Here is a 21,165-nt window from a genome sequence, read left to right on the forward strand (position 1 = left end):
TTGTACTTCCAGTCATAAAACTAGGTTTATGCGGTAATTAGGAGAAGTTATTTTGCTTATTAAAATCCCACTGATTACTACAGTTTCCATTACTCAACAGTGTAGAATATGGATATTGTGAAAGCAAAGCTAACAACATATGGATCCCACACCCAGTTAGTGTGGGATAGTACTTCTCTATCAAATGAATACTAAGCAAAAAAGCCAAATAACTTTTTATTAGATGCTACAATCATCATGAATAATAAAAATATGGTCCAGCCAAACAGGCTGTGCACTGCAGAGGATATTTTCCCTTCCAACAGAAATAGATCTTAATATAGAGTTTCTGCAATTACCGCAGGGAAGTGGTACAGTTAAAAAAAACCTTGGAACTCCACAGAGATGCCTTCCTTTTAAAACATTAATGTGACTTTGAAACCTCATCTAATCACTAAGGTTATGGCATGCATCAAAATACTGCATGGCAGAAAATGTATAGCAAAGTGAAACAAACAAAGTCTGATTCTAAAGCAACAATAAAAGTTTTGCAGAAAACATAAATATTTAATCTGCACCTATGTTAGCCACAGAAAGAAAGGGTAAGGTGGAATACTCTCAATACAGAAAAACAACACCCAAAAGGCTTAAACGGTTTTTAAGGTGTTAAGGGCATGTGTGTACATCAGCATCCACAGCCAGCATGTACAGCATATTTAAAGCTGAGATCTCTGCCTTTCTAGGTCTGTTCTAACCTTCCAGTTTCAGGTACAGATGTTGGAGCTGTGTCACACAGCAAAGCTGTGTCCAACAGCACATAAACCACCAGAAATCTTTAAAGGGTCAGATGAAGGCAGATGAAATATGATAAGCAGATATCTAGATTTTGAAATTCAGAGACACAGTATTTGTTTATGGCCTCCATCCTGTTAAAATCTAACGCCTCATCCAGTCTGCATATTTTTCTGCAAGAAAGACTAAAAACCAGACTTAGAGGAGTCAGGTAAGCCTCATCATCACTCTGGAAACAGATAAGAAGGGTTAAATTTTGTGCTGCCTTTAAAAATTTCGCATGGCTCATATTCCTTACCAGTATGATTAAAGGCTCAAAATATTTACCAGTATTAAAGATGAACAAAACCGCAAAATAACTTTCAATTAAGACACTGAACAGAGTCTGAACACATCTATATGCATCACACACACAAAAGATTGAAAAAGCAAGGACAGTTAGGATAAGCTGAGGACAGCACTGACTTGGCTAACCTACCATTATACTTTACTAGTATGTTAGCATACATGATACTAACACTTTTACTAGGCCTCACCACATTTAGAGCAAAATAAATAGCACTGAAGCAACGAGAGCCTACCTAGTGACTGCTTTATTCCTTATTGTTCTATGCATCACCCTGCGTGCAGATTTACTAATATTCTCATAGGTTTTCTAATGGCATACTTCACCATTATTAAACACAATTTATTCTTCAGAAAAGTTCTTTGAGCTGACAGATGAAAATGAAATGCATCCTCTAGTTTTGAGTATCTTATTTTTCTTAGTACTTAAAACTACCAAGAACTTAATGTTTCAAAGTAAATTTTCTAAATTAAGATAAAATATTAGAGACTTCTCAGCTTGTCTGCAAACGAAGCAATAGCAAGCAATAAACTCAGAAGTTTGAAACCTACAAATGAAACTAGTGACCATCTGGGGAAAGCCTCAGTGACTTTGCCTTCCATCAATTGTTATGCTGTGGTAAATACAGGAATTCACTGCAGATCTTCAAAGTGTAATTTCCTGAGTGCAGCAGTAGTGAACAGCAACAAAGCATTCTACCAGGACATTTCCTATCTGAAGTGTGATTATCAGAAATGTGAAGTCCTTCACAATGGTCACAAACTGTTCCTCCCATTCCTTGAAAATGCAATTTCTTTGCCTGGCTCCTTCCATGCTAAACCTGGGTCTCAAGTCTCATTCATCCATTCTGGACTCCTGATTTTCATCTCTATTCCTCGAACACTGTTCCTAGAACCAATCTCTTTGTCCAGCAAGGCTGGACACTCTCAGAGCCCCATCATGCCCGTATTCCAATCCGATATAAATAATCACAGCTGAGGTTTGCCCGTTTCCATTTCCTTCCTTTCTGGCTCCATATCTGAATTCCTCCCCCATCTAGTCCTGGTGTGCACTTATTACTTTGCCTACAGTTCTGGCTGCATCTTGTTCCAGTTCCATCTATTAATCCTCCGTCCTATACTCAATCTGTCCCTGTTCTCTGCCTATATAATACCTCCACCAGATCTCTCTGTCTCATCGTACCAGTTTTTGCTTTCATTCTCTTTAGTCCAAAGGAATACCAGTTCCTCCCATTTTAGTCCTCCATGATGTTATGTTTTTCTGGACAGTCACTCCCTTTCTTCTCAGCCAGTGGATCACCTGTTCCATTCTTTAGTGTGATGTCTAGTCCTGGATCCCTTCTTAACCTCTGCAGCCTCTAGTGTCAGGTTCCATGGGCACCTGTCCAAGTTTTGCGTTCAAACCTATCGGCTTCCACATCCCCATTACTTAAACTTGTGGCAGCCGTGGACAACTCACCCATGGAAGAAGTTCTCTGCTCTCATGTCAGGTGCTTGACTCATGGTCAGGCTGGAAAACAACTGTATGCACTTGTAATTGCAGGAGAAATCTTCTTTAGGCCAAGCTCAAAAACTCTCTCAGCCTAAACCTCCCCTGGAGGATCTTGAGGCCATTCCCTCTTGTCCTGTCCCCTGTCGCTTGGGAGTAGAGGCCAGCACCCTCCTCTCCACACTTCCTTTCAGGTAGTTGTAGAGAGCAATGAGGTCTCCCCTCAGCCTCCTCTTCTCCAGGCTATTAAAATGTAACTGTGTTAGTTACATTTCAATATACTCATCAGAGATTTCTTAAAGTAAGATTACTCCAAAGGCTTTAATTGTATCAAAATGCATGCTCCTGACAGATAGAGGGTTTTCCCCATTCCATAATACTTTGAGAAAGCACATGAATCATAGAATCATAGAATCACCAGGTTGGAAAAGCCCCACCGGATCATCGAGTCCAAACATTAATGACATCATCTCAAAGAAAAGGTCATTTTTTTAAGATTGTGCTATTACAAACTTGTCCTTTGTTTTGTTGGTCGATGTTTACAAAAGTTAAAGAAAAGAAAATAGGGACTTACAAGTTTAATTACCAGGAGTATTGCTAGGATTACTTGATTTATATTTACCTCCATTCAATCATAAAATGTCCACAGTGATGCATATTAATTAATAAAATAAACTATTATTTAAAGACATCATCTTAATTACAATCCCACAACAGTCTTACCTGAAGGGTATGTGACTACTTCTTAAAGAGATTTTTAAAGAATAGTTCTCAAAATAAACCAAGAAATGCCAGGGGGTCATACAATGTGCATACATGCTAATCAATTTTATCAGCAGCTAGACAGTTTCACATTACACTTGTCAACTAACTCTCACAATTTCATTAAGTAGGTTGAAATATTCATTTTAGAGACATGGATTCTGAAGAGAATTTAGTTACATCTCAAAGGGAAGCATTCACAAGCCTGATTTGCCTTAACAGGAGTTGAAAGTGTTGCTTTCAGTGTCACTTGAGAGTTGAAACCATAGATTACATGACTGATGAGGATAATTATTTGCATAAGACAAACTGTTGATATGCTGCATGGTAATTTTGTTTTTCTCCCCTTTTGCTGAGTGTGAAATACATACTTCAAATGCAGTGTTCAGCGATCAGGATGGGAGCATGAGAAAGGTAAAGTTGGAAAGGTAGAACTACACAGCAGCAGCAGATATTCTGACTTACTTCTTGAAACTGCCCCTAGTACATCCTTTGTAAATACCTCCAATAAAAACTTTACCATGCATGAAGCAAGCAAATAATCAAACCCCTTCTAAAACCAACCAGAAAGGAGCAGAATCTGAACTTCCTAACAATGCGTAGAGAAACAAACAACAAACAAAAACAACAACAAAAACCAGTGCTTAATCTAAAGCTTTAGTATTGCAATATTATGATTAGAATGTTTATGCATAATGGAAACAATACCAATAGAAAGCACAGAGCAATTACACAAAAAAAGTCACAATGTAAATGTCTCCTATCAAACAACCATTTTCATGCAGCAAATTTGACACACGTACCCGTTTTTACAGTATTTATCCAATTCTGAATTGCTCAAATAGCTAGGTAGATTTTTTTATAATAAAAAGACTGTAAAAAGAGGTTGTCAGGGCAGAAATTATGAGCAACCAGAGAAGAAAAAGTCTTGAGAAAAAGCAGAACACAGAAGAAGGAAACAGCATTAAAGAGAACATAGAAAGAACAGGGTTTTTCCTAAAGTTCTCTTTCCCATTATGAACTATTTTCATCCCAAAAGCCTACAGCTTGCAATAACCCCACTAATGCACATCATTCTGTGATCTACTGATACAAGAAAACATGGATCAGAGGTTAGCAATCATTGCTACCTAAAATGTCCTAGCTTTTTAAAGCATCTTTCCTCCATTCCAGCCACCTGCATTTTATTAAAAAGGTCTTTAGAATTATCCAGGCTTATATAGAATCTGTAAGACTACCTCTTGTATCTTCTGTTTCATAGGTAGGTGTTTCTATACAGCTGGGGATGAAATGACCTTGGAAGATCAGGTCATCAGGAGAAAGTAGCAAATAAAATGTTTTAAAGTAATTTATTAATAAGGTATTTACAAATGAAATCAGGAGTATTTCATTAGACACGTTATGAAGGAAAAATGTAAATAATCTAAAAAATCCTTTCATTATTTAACTTTTCATCCGATTTTTAATAAAGATGTCATTTTGGAATGGAGGAGAACACAAGGAAGAATCATTGTTTGCAAAGCACAGCATTTCAGATATTCCTGATAAAGATCTTAATGTCTGAGACTCATGACTATTCAGTATTCACTAATAAAATACAGAGTAACAGTTACTCTTCTTCATCAGTTCCTTTATGGTATTTCCTAAACTACTTAATTGGTGTTCTAGTTTTGAAAAAAAAAAATGGAATTATATGAAGCAGTAAATCACTGAAATCCCCTGTTTTGCCATGTGATTCTTGCATGTCAGTATGCAAGTCACTTAGGTACATTTTCACCAGTTACATTACTTTGGATTTCTTTCTGTGACAGATCCTCCAAATTTCTGTCATTCATACAAACTTCACTCTCATAAATTTGAATTAGAGAAAAACTCAGGCTCTGTCTCCATTTGTACAGACTAAAGTAAAAACCTAAAACCTTTTAACATGTTGCTTTTACTCAGGAAACCAAGGAAATACACTGGGTTTATCAGATTTGATGTCCAAATTGCAAAATAATTCTGTCTTATTCTGCTGGTGAGCTGTTTTAACTTCCCTGAGAAAACAAGACCTGAAGTAGCAATGGAGACTGTACTCCTGCTGCAGAAAAGGGCTCACCATTGCGGCAAACTGAATTAAATACAAATTGAATATACGTGGATTACAGGGCAATTTAAGAACTTAAAATACTCGTCCATCTCTTTCCCACTTGTTCAGTAAACTGTTAAAAACTTATGAACTGTCTGTTCATAAGTCTATGCTTCCAGATCTCTCATAAATATGAAGTTTGAAAGAAAAAATGAAAATAACTGATGCTTAGCATCTTACGACCAGGATTCCATCAATGAAATAAAACCCAGCAGATCTGAATCTGCAGTTGAAATTTAGGTAAGAGCTGGACTGACTGACTGGCACAGCAAAGCCCACTTGCCAGGACATGCTTTAAGACTTCTGGTCTGCTGGACCTATCAGTTGCAGGGCAGGGCAAGTGTTTATGAAGAACAGTAAAATATGTCCTGCGGGTATGCGTTTCCAGCCTGCTATGAGATTGATGGCCTTTTTGCTACTGTACAGGGAAAGTGACTTGCTTGCAGCTACCTTATTAAGAATAGTCAAGAAAATGGAGCCAAGTAAAACCAGAAAAAAAATCCTCCCCCACAGTCATTCATATGTAGGTTGAAATCTGAAAGTGTGTAGGGCATATTCCGTCATGTCTCAGGATCAACTGAACTTTGGCAGAAAAAGTTCATTGTGCAACATGGCAAAAGCTGTGTGATGTAGCATAAAAGCATGCTAAGTACTGAAATATTGGAAGAAAAAGTATTCTTAAATACACATATGACCTGAAAAAGTCTCCTGCAGAAATTGCTTTAATGAAAGTTCGAACCTCGCCGAATTGTCAGAACTGTACAGTATCACTCACTCCCACTGCAGTATGGAGAGACTACCCGCTGTCCCTCAAAACAGTTCATCTGTGCACTTATCTTTTTCACCAATAGCTTTCTATTTCATAGAATCACTAGGTTGGAGAAGACCTTTGAGATGATCAGGCCCAACTGTACTTGTCCACTAAGCACTTCATCCACCTGTCTTCTAAATACCTCCAGGGATGGTCACTCAACCACTTCCCGGGGCAGCCTGTTCCAGTGCCTGATAAACTTTCCAAGGAAGAAATTTTCCTAACATCCAACTTGAACCTCCCATGGCACAGCCGGAGGGGGTTTAATTGATTTTATTGAATTTCTTAACAAAATTCAGTATTTCCCAGGCATTTTCTCCTACTGAAACTTGGGCTTTGGCTCACATGCAGAAAATAAATCTGCTCTAAATCTTAAATCACAGAACACAATTATATTTTCTTAAATTAACAAATACATATTTAAACACCAGGCCTTATTCAAGTACATTGAAAGATACAAATCTGGAGGCTGTGCTCAGCATTTTACAACTGAAGATAGTTGAAGAATATACATCTCAGTCTTTATTACTTCTGGTGTTTTTAAGAGTACCTTCTGTAAACTCCCTTGCTCTTTTAGTTATTACCTAACTATTAAGACACTAGAAGACAATGAATACTTACAAGTAACTCCAAAATGAAGTTTAAGTGATCAAGTTTATTCCATACCCCACATATAGTATTACCCTCAGAGGCCCAAGAATTACTGCTTACTGTTTAACAGAAGCATAAAGCTAAAACCTAGAACTGCTATTGAGTGTGTACAGTTTTTCTGATCATGTTGCATGGAAAGAACATTAATTTTCAACTGACTACAGTGTCTGTTATCCAGCATGGCTTCAAAGGTTTGGCACTAGTATATTTGCCAAACTGTACATGCATACACAGTGAGCAGAGGACACAAAGGGAATAAATAAGATGCTCCTACTCAGCACAGTGACACGAAGCTTCTCTATCTTGAACCACTAGATCTGACAAAAAAACCCCAACTAACAATTATTTTATGTTTTGCACAGACATCAAAACAATTTTCAGCTACTTGGCTTGAAAGCAGTAGCATGACCCTTTTGAGTCCAATCTTAGTAACACTTGTAATAAAGCCTAATAATAAAGCAGCACCCCTCTAGGACTCAAAGGTTAGCACTAAGTGCAACAGCTCTAATGGAGAGTGGGTTGGCAATGAAGGAAAACCTTGATGTCCCACAAAATTGGCCTGTCTTCTTCTCTTCACGTAAGGCTGAAGACACTAATCAGCCAGAAGGTAATACAAAAGAAGCCTCAAGGTGCTTCCTTCTAGGAACGCTGAGAACACTGGTAGAAAAGCGCTGCAGAAGGAACAGCCCATTACATTTTCAATGGTATTGGGATGACTTTCTCTTACAGACATTGCACCAATAGAATGCACTGACAATCCAGATGAATTACAGATGAGAATTTACCCAGGAAGTCAAAGGAGTAGTGGTTTCTGGGGAATAGCCTAGTCACATAAAATTTCTTGCTGCTGCCTTTGTTCTAAGACACCACTATGGCACAACAAGCAATCCAGAAAATCAGGAATTATTGAGAGGAACATGTTGTAGGAAAAAGTTCATGCAGGTTCATCAGCACCAAAGCAATGTGTAGTGACTGTAGTTTTTGCTTCGGGTTTGCACCCGCAACACTGTGCTTTGTTCCATAATCTTTCAGCCTTATCAGTAAAAAGGCTTTGTGGTAACATTGCTGAGCAAGAATACCTATTTTCTTCCACAGATAATATTATAAATAGGGACTTTCCACTCCTACATCTTTAGATACAGGCATAGCTAAGCACAGTAATGGTGTAATGGCCAAAAGAGCAAATTAGTAGGTATACACAGAGAATTTAATTCTCTCTGCAGAGGTTGCATCTAGCATCAACCTATGCCAAATGATGTTTTTTTCTCTGCCATTTCCTCTGGAAATAGCATTCAATTTGCTACATGACCAGTGACAGCAAGCATAAAAAATGCCTATTTTTTAAGATGGCATGTTAAATTGTTTTGCTAAAGAGTCAGTGTACGCAATATTAATGACTGTGGTACAGCTTCTAGATCTAAACTGTTTAAAACTAAAGCTACTAACATACCGCTGGTTTAAAAAACAGCACCAAAAATCACAACCAGCAGCAAAATAAGTTTTCCTAAGGCAGATGGCAGAAAAAAGGGAAAGATGAAAACATAATTTACTGGTGCCCATGCTCTCACTTACATTGGTTATTATTATAGAATCACAGATGAGTGAAAGACTGAAACAATATGGCTGGAAGCTACCAAGCAAGTATCACTTTTACAAAACTTCTGATTTTTTGTGGGTGCCAAATCATTACCACTATCGGGAAAGCCAAATATTCCAGAATAAAGTTGGCAAAATCATGGCATAGCTCACTTAATTTATCTGTCAAATATACTAACCTTACAAACGAGTCACCATGTTTTGACCATGGTTCATTAAGGCTTATGGATGTCAATTATCTCCACCTGAAAACAGGTAGCTGAAAACAGGAGATTTTATGATGTTTCTAGAATACAACTAGAATTTAACCACATTTTCACCTTGATACTCTGAACTCTTAAGGCAACAAATAGCACCAGATTCAGATTCAGCTTTACTGTTGAGTCTTGACACACAGGATAGCAAAGATGAGGTGGAGAGAGGGAAAGGAAGTGGTGATTCTATACAAATGCAATGTTCTCAGTGTTTTCTTAGTGACCACACTTTGAAGAAAAAGCGGCTTAAGTGACAGTGCAGAAAAGAAGAAACAAAGCAGTGGGTCAGATAACAAATAGTGAATTAGGACGTGATGCAGGAAATGACTGATTTCCTCTCCCCTGCCCTTGCAGAATCATTCCTTCTACTCTGGTAGCTACTAGCAACCTAGAAATAAATTACATGAAAATGTTGTGTGCTTGAAACACTGCCAAGACTTGGAGGAGTTATACCATCTGCTCAGTCTTCTGCCTTCTACCATCTTCATGATCAAAGGTGTCACATTTACTGAGATCAGGGCAGCTAAGGCTTGTTTTTTAAAGAAGTTACAAGTGGCTCAGTGGTCCACACAAAATCCAAGAACTTATTTAAAAGCACAACGCTGCAACAAACAAGCAATATTGTCCCTCTACCTCCTTTGCTCTCTGATGAATAGGCCAAAGTAAAATTAACCTTATCTGAATGCCACTGATTTAAGACAAACAAAGGACAAGATGAAATAATCAGGAATGGAAAGAGGCAATGAGAACCTAACACCTCAGGAACTAGAGCGATGTTAAGTATCTACTTGACCTCTAGGACCACAGTCAGATGTAACTCTTGGTTCTCCAGCCTTCTTCCCATCATCTTATTGCTATTTATGACAGGTTATCACTGTGCTATTTTCAGAAGTGACTTAAAACAAAAATCTTTTCAATGGTGGAACTCAAAGATCAAATGCTTATCTCCAACTTTCAGTTCTGTGTCTTCAAAACTTGACTCTCTCACTCTTACAATGTAATAACTAACAATGCAGCCACTACACATTTCCTACATTCATATTCTGCATGCAGCAGAGCTTTAAAACCATTGCATGTGCTAACTGCAAAACCGAATCTCCAAATCTGCTTTATAGGTCCTCAAAGATGGAACAGCATACAAAAGTCCGGTTGGGGTGCATGGGTAGGAGGGAAAAACAAACAAACAAACCCAAAACAACAAAGGGAAACCTTTTACTTGCAGGCTTATCAAAGGCTTAATCTTAGTGATTTCTACCTATCAGTTAACACTGGCCTACATTCAAATCAACAAATCACAGAATAGCTTCAAATGCTTCAAGACTTGTGCTAAATTACAAAAAAACCTGATCAATATTCCAGCCCTCTGGTGCAAATCTACGTAACTTCCCTAATTATTCTAAAACGCATGTGGCATTCTTCCTCCTTCTCAGATTCCTCCTTTACCCCCACTTAGAAATTATGTGTACTTTATGGCGAACAAACCCATGTATGGAGAGAGAACTGGTCTCTTTTGCACCGAGAAACCAGTCTGATTCAGGGAGACAAGGTTGCAGCCAGATAATGCTGTTAACAGTAATTTATCTCCTCTAAGTTCTTAGATGTATAATGTGTCTTCTACGTTCATCAAATTTTCTGCCCAAGAAGTCACAGCACACTCCTGTCTTGCCTATGCACCTCAAAAATACATTCTTACTGGATCAAAATAGTGTTTGGCTTTTTTTAAATTGGTAGTGTAACAATGTGGAAAATCAAATAACTAACACATCTTTTTGACACTTAGACAAACTGTTCCAAACATTCACATTTAAATATGCACCATCCCATTTCAAATTATGAAGCTCTTCTCCAATTCGAAAAAGTTATGATGGCAGATTTTTCTTCATTTTCTTGATGTAGCAGCGTACTTTATTTGATAACTGTGCAAAAGGGGGGGCAGTCAATTTGAATTCATAATCTATTTCTAAATTACAAAGCCACAGAGAATTTAGAACCTTTTGTGACGTCAGTTTCACATATGAAGAAAATTAAACAAAAAGGTGTTTGCTTGAAAAACAAATAAGAATGCACTCTAACAGTGAATCAGGTAAGAAAATAAAGCAGCTACTGATGTTGGAGAGGGCAGCTCAAAACACTGGCTCTTCAGACTAATACTTTCAGAGAAATACTGTTTTTATCCTGTTATCGCATGCAAGAGTATAATTTCTTAAAGATGTGGCAGAACAGTGGTAAAAGGATGTTCAGTGAATGTAAATGCTATCTGATTCCTCTAAAGGACCAGCTAAATGTCCTAACTCCATCCCCCAATTATCCCAATTCTCCATCCAACACTTAACTCCGACCCAGCATGCCCCCTCCAGCTCTCCCCTTCCCATCCCGGTATCCCCTGACATCTTCTACACTGGCCAGCTACTGTTTTGGCAAAAAGCTGCAGCAGCCATGGCCAGTTCTCTGCTACACGGGTTGAGCAGATAGTAGACTTGAGAGCAGAACAATTACTGAAGCCTTCCTTTGGGCCTCCCTTCTAGACACTTATTCACAAAACTGATTTTATCAGACTTTTAAGGAACTGAATTATTTTAAAGAGTGTTTCTCTGTCAAGGGAAAAAATAATTGATAGACTGGCGGCATGACTGCAATAGTCAAGTCTCACGAGAAATCAGACTAGCACAGTACCTATAAGCCTTCTATAATAGCAATTCTCTCTCCCCTGTTCCGCCAATCACCACCAGCAGCAGGTGGCACATGTTAAAAAAATGTTCTACTCTCTCTAATCAAGTCAACTTAATGCACTTTTTATCCCTGAGATATATTTTCATTCTATGTTAGCAGAATAAAATTCAAAGACAATATAGAGTTCATTTACAAGATTTATACATCATCTTGAGTTGTTTCCCTGCTTTCTGTTTCTCTGTATTTCCATCAGTTTTAGTCCACAGCATTCCAGATTTTGGCAGTGGAAAAACTTTATCTTCAAAGTAGACTAATCCAGTATTTTTACTTTTGGCAGAACTGAACCATCACAACTGTTTCAGGCTGAATGCAGATATAAACATATTATACTCTGGCCATTCCTTCAGTCTAGAATTAAATTTTAAGGGATGTATTAAGGACCACTTCACACCCCTACCGTGTGATGGTGAGCACTCCTGTGACAAAGAACCTCCATTTCTCCCTTTCCACAGCTAAGAAACTAATTCTCAGCAAGCACAACAGATGTGGAATACAGTTTCCTCACCACTGCTGAAGTACCTCTCCTAATTGCTCTTACTTTTCCAATACATCCTCCAGAATTATTAAAGCACACAGCTTCAAAAGGCTGTCGGTATTGAGTGCTAGTGTTTTCACATTGTCCTCAATCATGTTTTAATTCAAACTGTCCCCCCTGCAGACGTCTATACCATAGCTCTCCCAATCAGGGAAATTCGTGCATGAAGAAAATAATCCAGCTTTTAAGACAATCCATTTTGAAATTAGGTGCTAGAAAAAAATAAGTGCGTTTACAAACATATACATGAATTTCAGCTTCCAGTTCCAAACAAAGCCAGAATGAATGCATTTATCAGGTAGCTGTAGCATCACGTAAAAGCCTTGCAGTTCTCTTCCTTCCATTCCTCCCTCAGCATTTTGATTCAGAGTATACACATTGTGTATTTCAGTACGGAGGTAAGCCTTCCGGACTGGCTGCTCCAAGGAAAGAAAAGCTATCATTATTCCTGGAGACTAATTTTCAGAATCAGACCAGTATTAATTCAACTGTAGACATTCTTCAAGACACCGCATTTGACCTGAGTGCTTTAACAAAAAGACACAGACCTTTTTTAATTACTGGATTTTTCAGCCACAGGCCAGCTAAGAAAAGCATTATTTTCCTTAACAGTTTTCATCTTTTCTCAGGTGGGGCTTTACTGCTTCATGAAGTAGGCTACTACTCTTTGAGCTCTTCAACAACCAGATGTAGCCAATTTTACAAAATGTCTGGATTTTATTTTTGAAGCAGAATTCCCCAGGTTGACTACACTTACTTAGCTGAAAAGCGCTTTAAGTTACAAACTTCCATGATCTGCTACTTAAGCAGAGATTACTTAAAAAAAGCACACTGGAGAGCCACTAGTCAAACACGACAACCTCCCTACCATGACGCGTTAGAACTCTAATTGTTGACTAACATTTGCCTCCTTACTTGTACCTCCATTAAGAACTTTAGATGGAGAATTTGCAATTAACAGAAAAACTGAAGGTGTCTTTCAGATCATCCATAGCTATTTGAAACGAGCACGCAGACCATACAAGAGGTCAGAAATGGTCCCAATAAGCCTTGAATAGTTTAGTAGTACCACTACATAAGGTCATCATGAATTTACAGAAGTTTTGGTGCCTTATTAAAACACCATAACTATGAACTCAAGTAATTTTGATTTAACAGAATTATTAAAACTAAGTTATGCAAACAGGTTTTTGTCATAGACACCACCTAGACTTACTAATTAGTTTGAGCTAGTTAACACATCTTCCAGTAAGAACTGTACTTTCCCCTACACTGTCATTAAAATGCAACTAATAATAAAAGGTAATTTCTCATTTCATTAATAGGGTGTGAAAATATTTGCTGCCTCAGGCTGTTACAGAAGATGAATTCTTTTCCTAATGTATATTTGAGGACACAGGTAAATATGAGCACTCTGCCCAGGATCCTAATGCAAATTTTCCTTAAATGCTGTCTCAAACAGCTAGTTGTTGTCCACTTGTAGACTGGTTCCTTGTGCACACTCAAATTCATCAAAAAGCTATCAGCCATGTCCACAAATGCACGCTACTATGTCCTACATCACATTTTACACATATCACTTTTTCTAACACTACACTGGTTTTAAGTGGAAACAAAGTTTGTAACTCAGAATCAAATCTGCTTTGTGTTGCTTCAGACAGGCTGAGAGAAAAAGCAAGGTTATGTTCTAGCCATTTCTTCTTTCTTCTGTCAGAGACTTCTAAAAGCACTCCTCGTAAGCCCTTCCAACCAGTCAGCCAAATCATAACTGCAAATGCCACAAAAATTCTAACTACATGAACAGGTCACAGTAAAAAGTAACTTGAATGTGGTGCTTCCTTTTCACTTCATACATAAGCTTGTAAGACCAATAAGTTTATTATAGAGTTTCTAGATCTTAATGAAGGCAGAAAAATTCTCCAAGTATAAGTTTTGAGTATCAGTCGAATGACACAGGCTTTAATTATGACACAATTTAAAGAAAACACTAAGGAGCACAGCGCTTGAGTCAAACACAATTATCTTTGAATACACCTGGGCTTATTTCAGTTAAACAAAAACACCAGAAGACATTAGCTAAAGCAGCAAATACCTATTCAGTTTGTTTACATGAGTCAAATTGTACAGCAGAGCTTCCTGCCACCTTCCCCTCAATCCTCCTTTCCATTCACAGCCTTCAGTTTTTTTTCTAAACTTGATGACAAATATTTCCTTTCTAACTCTCAACCCAAGTGAGAAAGCCCAATGCCTAGTCTGTGCAGTGAGATTTTACAGTTAGTTTTCCCCAATACAGCTGCTTTTCATTCCAGCGTCATCTTATGCTTCTAGAGTTTACAGTTGCTTCAACAATTCCAAAGGTAAGTTTCTAGTTGCAGGAGGGACACAAGTAGGGTTCACAGTTCTCCTGATTTTGTATTCACAATAAAGATTAAAAAATATGCCCTTAAAATTTAATAATTTGGAGACACAAACATCAGATTTTTAAGTCTAAACTGCAACTATATTACTGTGAGAAATTAAGGGCTGTAGCAAAGGCATAGTCTTAACTTGAAACACTTTATTGCTAATGCCAACATGAATCGGTGCTACAGGTTCAATATTTCTTACACCCAGTTGTGATTTTTTTTCTTCCATCAAACATCTGTTCAAAGCAAAGGTAACATCTGCAGAAAGGCTCAGTCACTTTCAATCTACAGCTCACCTTAAGAAGTTCTAGATAAAGCACTGACTATTTAACTTTCAATTTCCCATGCTTTCAGATGTTTGTTTGCACAAAATCCAAATCCATTACATACCTGCAAAACTTGTTCTTCTGAGGATGACTCAAATAGATCCATTCATTTTGGGTAACACTATCACGTTTTTGGCTTGCAACAGCCAGGAATAGTCTGCCTAAAAGTCTCATGAACAACAAGTCCTAGATAAGATCAGTAGCTTCTCCTGGTACCTTTATAATAAAAAATTCAAAAGGTACCTCAAGGGTATTAAACTACCCAGTATCTTGTATTTTCTTTTTTCTTTCCCTAATCTTTCCAATAAAAAGATAAGCTGTTGAGTGAAGGTTAAAAAAACCCCTACTCTTCACAAACAAGGGTAAAATTGGTAGTCTTGTAAATACTAAAGTTTTAACGTTTTTATTACCCTGTTTCAAAAACAGCGCACCTTCAAGGTGACAAGCAATGCTTTAAAACATGATGAACTGATGTAAAAGGTTATCCTTACTTTACAAGGATGAGCCAAGTACAACCTACTACCTGTCTGATCTGTTAGAAAAGCTAGGATTTATATTCAAGCATCTGGTAAGTCAATTTAGAAAGTGAGAGCCCTCAAGTGGTTTTGTTGCTCTGAATAACAATACAGAGCTCTGAAGTCTAATTCTCTTTCAAGTATAGCCTGAGGTATATGTAAAGCTGCAGTCACTAAGTTACAATATAAAAAAGGGATATTTAGTAGTCAAGTACAGGGAGGTTATAAACTTCTTTGTAAGAAAAGGGGCAAACAAGCATTATTATCATAAGAAGGGTACAGCACAAAGGAACAAAATGCACTGGCCACTTGACTGACTTTGCATTGCTGTGTTTGACATATGGGCTGCTTGTCCTCACTCCAGTCCAGCAGATTACTTCTACATAACACAACCAATACAAATGTATCTACTGCCACGTTTTGGTACTTAAAAAAAATGCTCATGGAAACAAAAGAACGGCTACATTTACAAGACGGATTAGCAAGCCTACTTCTGTGCAGAAAAGAGATACAACCGGTGTCTCACTTAAAATGTCACCTCACATTCTTCTAATTTCTCATCTAATAAAACTTCTAGAAGTGATGAGGATTGCAGTGGTTCCTTAACTGTCTCCAGTCATCTTCAGGTAGAGAATTGAAACCACTGAGCTTACTGAAGTTTGGTGAGGATTTTTGTTGTTGGTGGTGGTCGTTTCTTTTTTTTTGGTTTGGGGAGGGGGCCTTGGGAGGTGGGTTGGGTTTTTATTTTTCTTAAAAAACCCCACAAATCCCACCAGTTGACAATATTCATTAAAGGACTTGCACTGTGCAATTCAGCTTTATGTTCAAATACAGCATTTACACTACGCAAAGCATCTCAAATGGTAACTCAAAGCCAATCTATGAGCAAGGACCTTAAACTGATCCACACAAATCACTAAGCAGAGAGCCCTCTTTCTGAATTCTGTTCCATTTTGTACAGATTGGGATGGGGAAGAGTAGAATGAAGAGAACACATCCATTGCAGATCCTTAGCCTGCATTTCCCACCTGACAGCTGAGTGCTACATACATTTATCTGAAAAACAGTGGAAGTAACTAGAAACTGACGCACATAAGAGAATAATTCTGACAAAGGGTCTACTCCCCTTTTTATTATAGAGATCCACAGTCACGCGCTCGAAACACTTTACGATCATTTCAAACACTTCTTTCACTGTCAACTCAGCTTCAATTTCTGTAGCTACAACCCTGAACAGAAATGAATGCAACGGTTCATAACATCAAAAGAGACCATACAACAGGGTCTGTTTGGTATCACTAGTTCATGGGCACCTTCTGCTGCCTAGTATGTATAAGATGATTTGAAATACTCTTTCAACATTCCTGATGAGCATGGATGAATCTTACTGCCTGCCTCCTGATATTTTCCAGCTGTCAGTTCTGTAATCATTGCACTGTTAGCAGCAGATACAGCACAACTCAGTTCTAATTCAAGATTAATTGGAGTTACTGCAGCACTTTCACGTTTAGGGAATGGCAGATCACCTATTATACTACAAACTCCACCCTGTAACAAAAAGCAGTGTAGGATTGATGCTACAAATCTATCTTCGACTTCAACCAAAGGTCAGCAAAATACTTTAGCTGCTCAGCTGAAAGGTTATGAAGGAATTCATCCAAATTATTTTAAGAGGACTTGAGAAGTATGAAGCATGATGTGAATGTGTTACCTGAAGTCCACCTGGCACTTAAAGAAAGAAGCTGACATACAAAATGTACTAGGCAAGTACAAGGAATCTAAAGAAAAACAACAAACCCACCAATTAAAGCACTATACCCTGTGATTACAAGGCAGCCATCCTGGACAACTAGCAGACAACAGCATCAACCCAGCCTTCCACTGAGAAACAAACACAACACAAGCGGCCTATTATACCACATTCCTAAATTCTTCGCTTAACATGTTCGACTGTATTTGGAACCATTAAGCTGGAAGTGAACAGAAAAAAAAAAAAAAAGCCTTGCTTGCTGCTTATCCATAAAATCCCATGACAAAATTAAACCCTTTAGGAAAACAAACCAAGCTATACTAAGCTATAAAGTTCAATCATGAAATAAAAGCACATTGAACATGTAATAATCTTGACATGCTACGAAACAACCAACAACTCTAACCAGAAGTGTGAGTACAACGATATGACTTATTTATATAGTGCTAGAAAATAAGGAATGCAAAACAGCAACATCATCAATAAAATGTCTCGCCTCCCAGAGAAGCATTTCCTTCATAAAAATTTGGATTTACTGACAAGAATGTTCCCTAATTTAAAGTGGTACACTGGTATAAACACTAGTGCATACTGGATGACACAGTTTCTAATGTAGCAATGCCATGTTTTACAGTAACATCAAAATGAAAGTGAGGAGGCTGTCTTGTTTTTCTAAAAAAAGGCAAAATGATCCCCTGCCCACACTCACTGAGGTTGCATTAGTAAGATTTTAAGCTATTGAAGCCTTTATTTGAAATTTAGTAGGAGTATTTACTTTGTGGTGTGCAAGACTGTGGAAAAGGCAAAAGCAAAGCAATGTGAAAAAACAGAAAATCAAGTACATTCGTTCATGTAACCCCTATATTTTTAAGGCCACACTAATTCTAGAATGTCTACAGAGCAATCTCTGTCACAAGGAGATGAGCACAGATAGATGTTAATTTATGTATATCTAATTTTCTGTTCCTGTATAACATAGCTTTTTATCAGCCTTCAGCAAGACTAATAGATCAACCAACATTTCTGCTCAAAAATAGGGGAGAGGCAGGGTGGCAGGATGAGGACACAAGAAGGAAGCAGAGAAGGAAGAGTCAGCCAAAGCAGTAGAAAAAAAAAGTAAAACATATTAGTCCTTACAGTTGTGAGAACAAAAAGGGTTCCTACAAAAATCCTGTAGGAAAAAAATTAATTTTCTCTAATATGTAGAATCACAGCTACCTATAAATCCTATACAAGTTTACAGATACAGCTATTATACACTGAACCATAATATTTATACTACAGTAAAACTTTAAACAGTGAAGAGAAAATGTTCTTTAAAACAGTCTTAAATTTGAGGGGGCCTCTACAAGGGCATAAGAGCAATTATAAAATGTAACCTACATGTGTGATAGAGTCACATGAAAAAAATAAGTTCTTTATTGTGCTTGTGAAGGACAAGTTCTACATCTATCCATCACTTCTCACTTCTGATGTTCACGTAAACTCAAGAACTAGAGTGTAAGTTAAAAAAGCAAAAGTCTGAAGAAGTCTTGTTTGCACAGCTCTTTCTTTTTGCTAACGGCAGCTTCAATGCAAGTGACACCCAAACTTCTGCATTTGAAATTTTGAATGAAAGGACTTGTGAGTTTTAAGAACAACCATGTGAAAGCTTTAATCTTTGAGAAAAAGAAACAACACCAGATAAATTCACCTCGTGAGTAAATGCAGTAACGCTTGTGAGAATATAGATGAAAATAGCAGAGGTTTGGCAGGAGTAGTTACAGAATTCCTCCTCTTCAGATTTCAAAAACAACAGACAATACAAGATTTTTATTCTTAAATTTATTTTTAGCAGGATGTGTGTACTAATGGATGGTGACATCATGAAGATAGGTCCATGTCCACCACCTGCAACAGAAGCTAGACAGATGTTAAAGAGAACAATATAAGAGTTAAACATGACAATACTTACCGAGAGCAGAGTCACCTACTAAGCAGTACAGTTAGCTTTTGATGCAAACATGATAGCTCATATTACTGATATTTATTTGCTGTCACAATTTCCTGTCAAGATTTAATGCATACATTAGCTCGATTTTTATGGGAATCATGCCCTTCTCTTTAGAAATAACTATGAGAGAAACTTATTTTTTAAAAAGTACTAATGGAAAGATCAGTTATTCAAAGTTAACTTACCTGTAACTTTCCTTCAGAAGATAAAAGACTTGCAAATTTAGGTCTAAAGCTCCCATCTAAACTTTAAAGTTAGCAAGAATTCATTGGGAATTCAAATCTAATACTGTTAAACCAGTTCAACAGTAGGTAATGTTTCTAGATTCCACTAAGAATAAAACCATTTTTTTCTTACCATATACGGGTGTTGACAAAGCAATAAGGTAGGGTCTCATCAATATATTCACAAATGGGTGACACTAATTCAGAAAGAAATGAAGACGCGATATGTTACGACCCAGAGGGTGCTATATTAAAAATAATGTCAGTAGCCAGAAGTCTTATCAAAGCAAACAAGCTTGTCAAGAACAAATTAAATCTCACCAGAAATCAAACTTCAGCAGCAAACCCTAGGGATAGATAGTTCAGAAAATACATTCTCAAAGAATTAAGTGACAGGCACTTTTCCAGTGTTATTTCAAATGAGAAGCCAAACTCAGTAAGCGGTATGGTATTTCCCAAGACTGTAAAAACAGAGTCCTTGCTTCAGAAAACAAATACATCTGGCAACAGGTATTTGGGATTTACATCGGAAGATACCAGCTTCTTAATAAAAAAAAAATTTAAAAAAGAAATTACATCAGCTGGCTTTACAGACAGTATTATGAAGACATCCTAACCTTACATTTCAAAACTTCAGGATATTTATCAGCCTTCACTTCACAAACTAAAAGGCACTACAGCTAGTGAGCATAAAGTCATTTCACTCATCTTAACACAAAGTTTAGAAACTTCCTGTTCCTTACAATTATTTGGCTCGTAGCTCTTTAATACTACCTTGGGTTGACACCATCTTGGCTCATAGTTCTTTATCAATAACCTGCATTTATACCACACTGATCAGCCTACAAACATTCTTACCGTACACCTCAGCATCCTAGGACTTCATCTGTTTCAAACAGACTGCTACAGATATTGAAAACTGGCTTCTGCTTTCTGAAGAAAGACCTCTGAAACCCATATAACACTGGAAGTGTGCTGCATTAGAATGAGATTCTTTAACAATTTAAATAAGTCAGCCAAGAAACACAATTTTGAAGACCATGACAGCCTGGGAATAAGTAATTCCTTTCTCTTACAGCCATGAACTCTTTGATCTAGTAATATGGGGAAATAGAACCGGTTTTGCATTTGTTGAAAACAATAAACAAGAATGAAATATATTCACAGCAGTGCTCCATTTGTAATTTTTGATTGACTGAGCTCTTTGGCTTTTATAGACTTATAAATCCATCTGAAGAATTTAAGTCATTGTATTTTGTGTAACTCACTATCCCAGTGGTACACTATATGTAGAGTCTAATTGCTAGGAATGATCTACAACAGAAAAGCGTGTCTCAAGATGGCCAATCCCACACTGGTACTGAAGGATTTTGTCCTTCAGACACATGACACACACATACACACATAGAGGGAAAGCAGGGCACGCAACTGGGGCAACAGGGCTCCTGTTCTTTAATCATCTTCTAGGTTCCACTGTGCAGCAGCATCAGTTGATACTGCAATTAGCACTACTGCGCATATCATCTATCTTACGTGAAGTTGGTTGATATTCTTCACACAGGATAAACACAGTGAAGTTGATAGGAAGAACCTTCATTAACTGCTTTTCTGTGAGGCATAGAGCAAAGGAAGTCAGGCAAGAAGAGTAGTCTAGGAATCACATAATTGATACAAATGATCACTTCAGACAAACGGTGAATAGCATTTTCCAAAACAAAGACACCACAAAATCTGAACTCAAGTTTTGAAGTTATAAAAGGGTAAAAAAAGCACAAAGACAGTGTTCTTGACAGGTCTGTACGATATGAAACTCGAAGAACAATCAGTCTGTGCACCAAGTAAGGACTACATGTATACACTGCAGTTACAGGGCACAACTA

The 21,165-nt window shown here is 37.5% G+C and overlaps 1 protein-coding gene across 3 annotated transcripts in view; it reads right to left on the reverse strand.

The window, feature by feature from the left end:
• The window catches only part of RPRD1A (regulation of nuclear pre-mRNA domain containing 1A), a 43,931-nt gene that overhangs the window by 7,853 nt on the left and 14,913 nt on the right, over positions 1-21,165 (reverse strand). The window contains exon 7 of one of the 3 annotated variants that reach the window (XM_069853409.1): positions 18,492-18,970. The exons of 1 other annotated variant lie outside the window; for it this stretch is intronic. In XM_069853409.1, the coding sequence (XP_069709510.1) occupies positions 18,932-18,970 (39 nt within the window). In that variant the 3' untranslated portion in view covers positions 18,492-18,931. Of the gene's footprint in view, positions 1-18,491; positions 18,971-21,165 lie in introns of those variants that run through there. One more of the 3 variants, XM_069853410.1, reaches the window with a different exon arrangement.

Source organism: Phaenicophaeus curvirostris, chromosome 3 (assembly GCF_032191515.1).
Source record: "Phaenicophaeus curvirostris isolate KB17595 chromosome 3, BPBGC_Pcur_1.0, whole genome shotgun sequence".
NCBI lineage: Eukaryota > Metazoa > Chordata > Aves > Cuculiformes > Cuculidae > Phaenicophaeus > Phaenicophaeus curvirostris.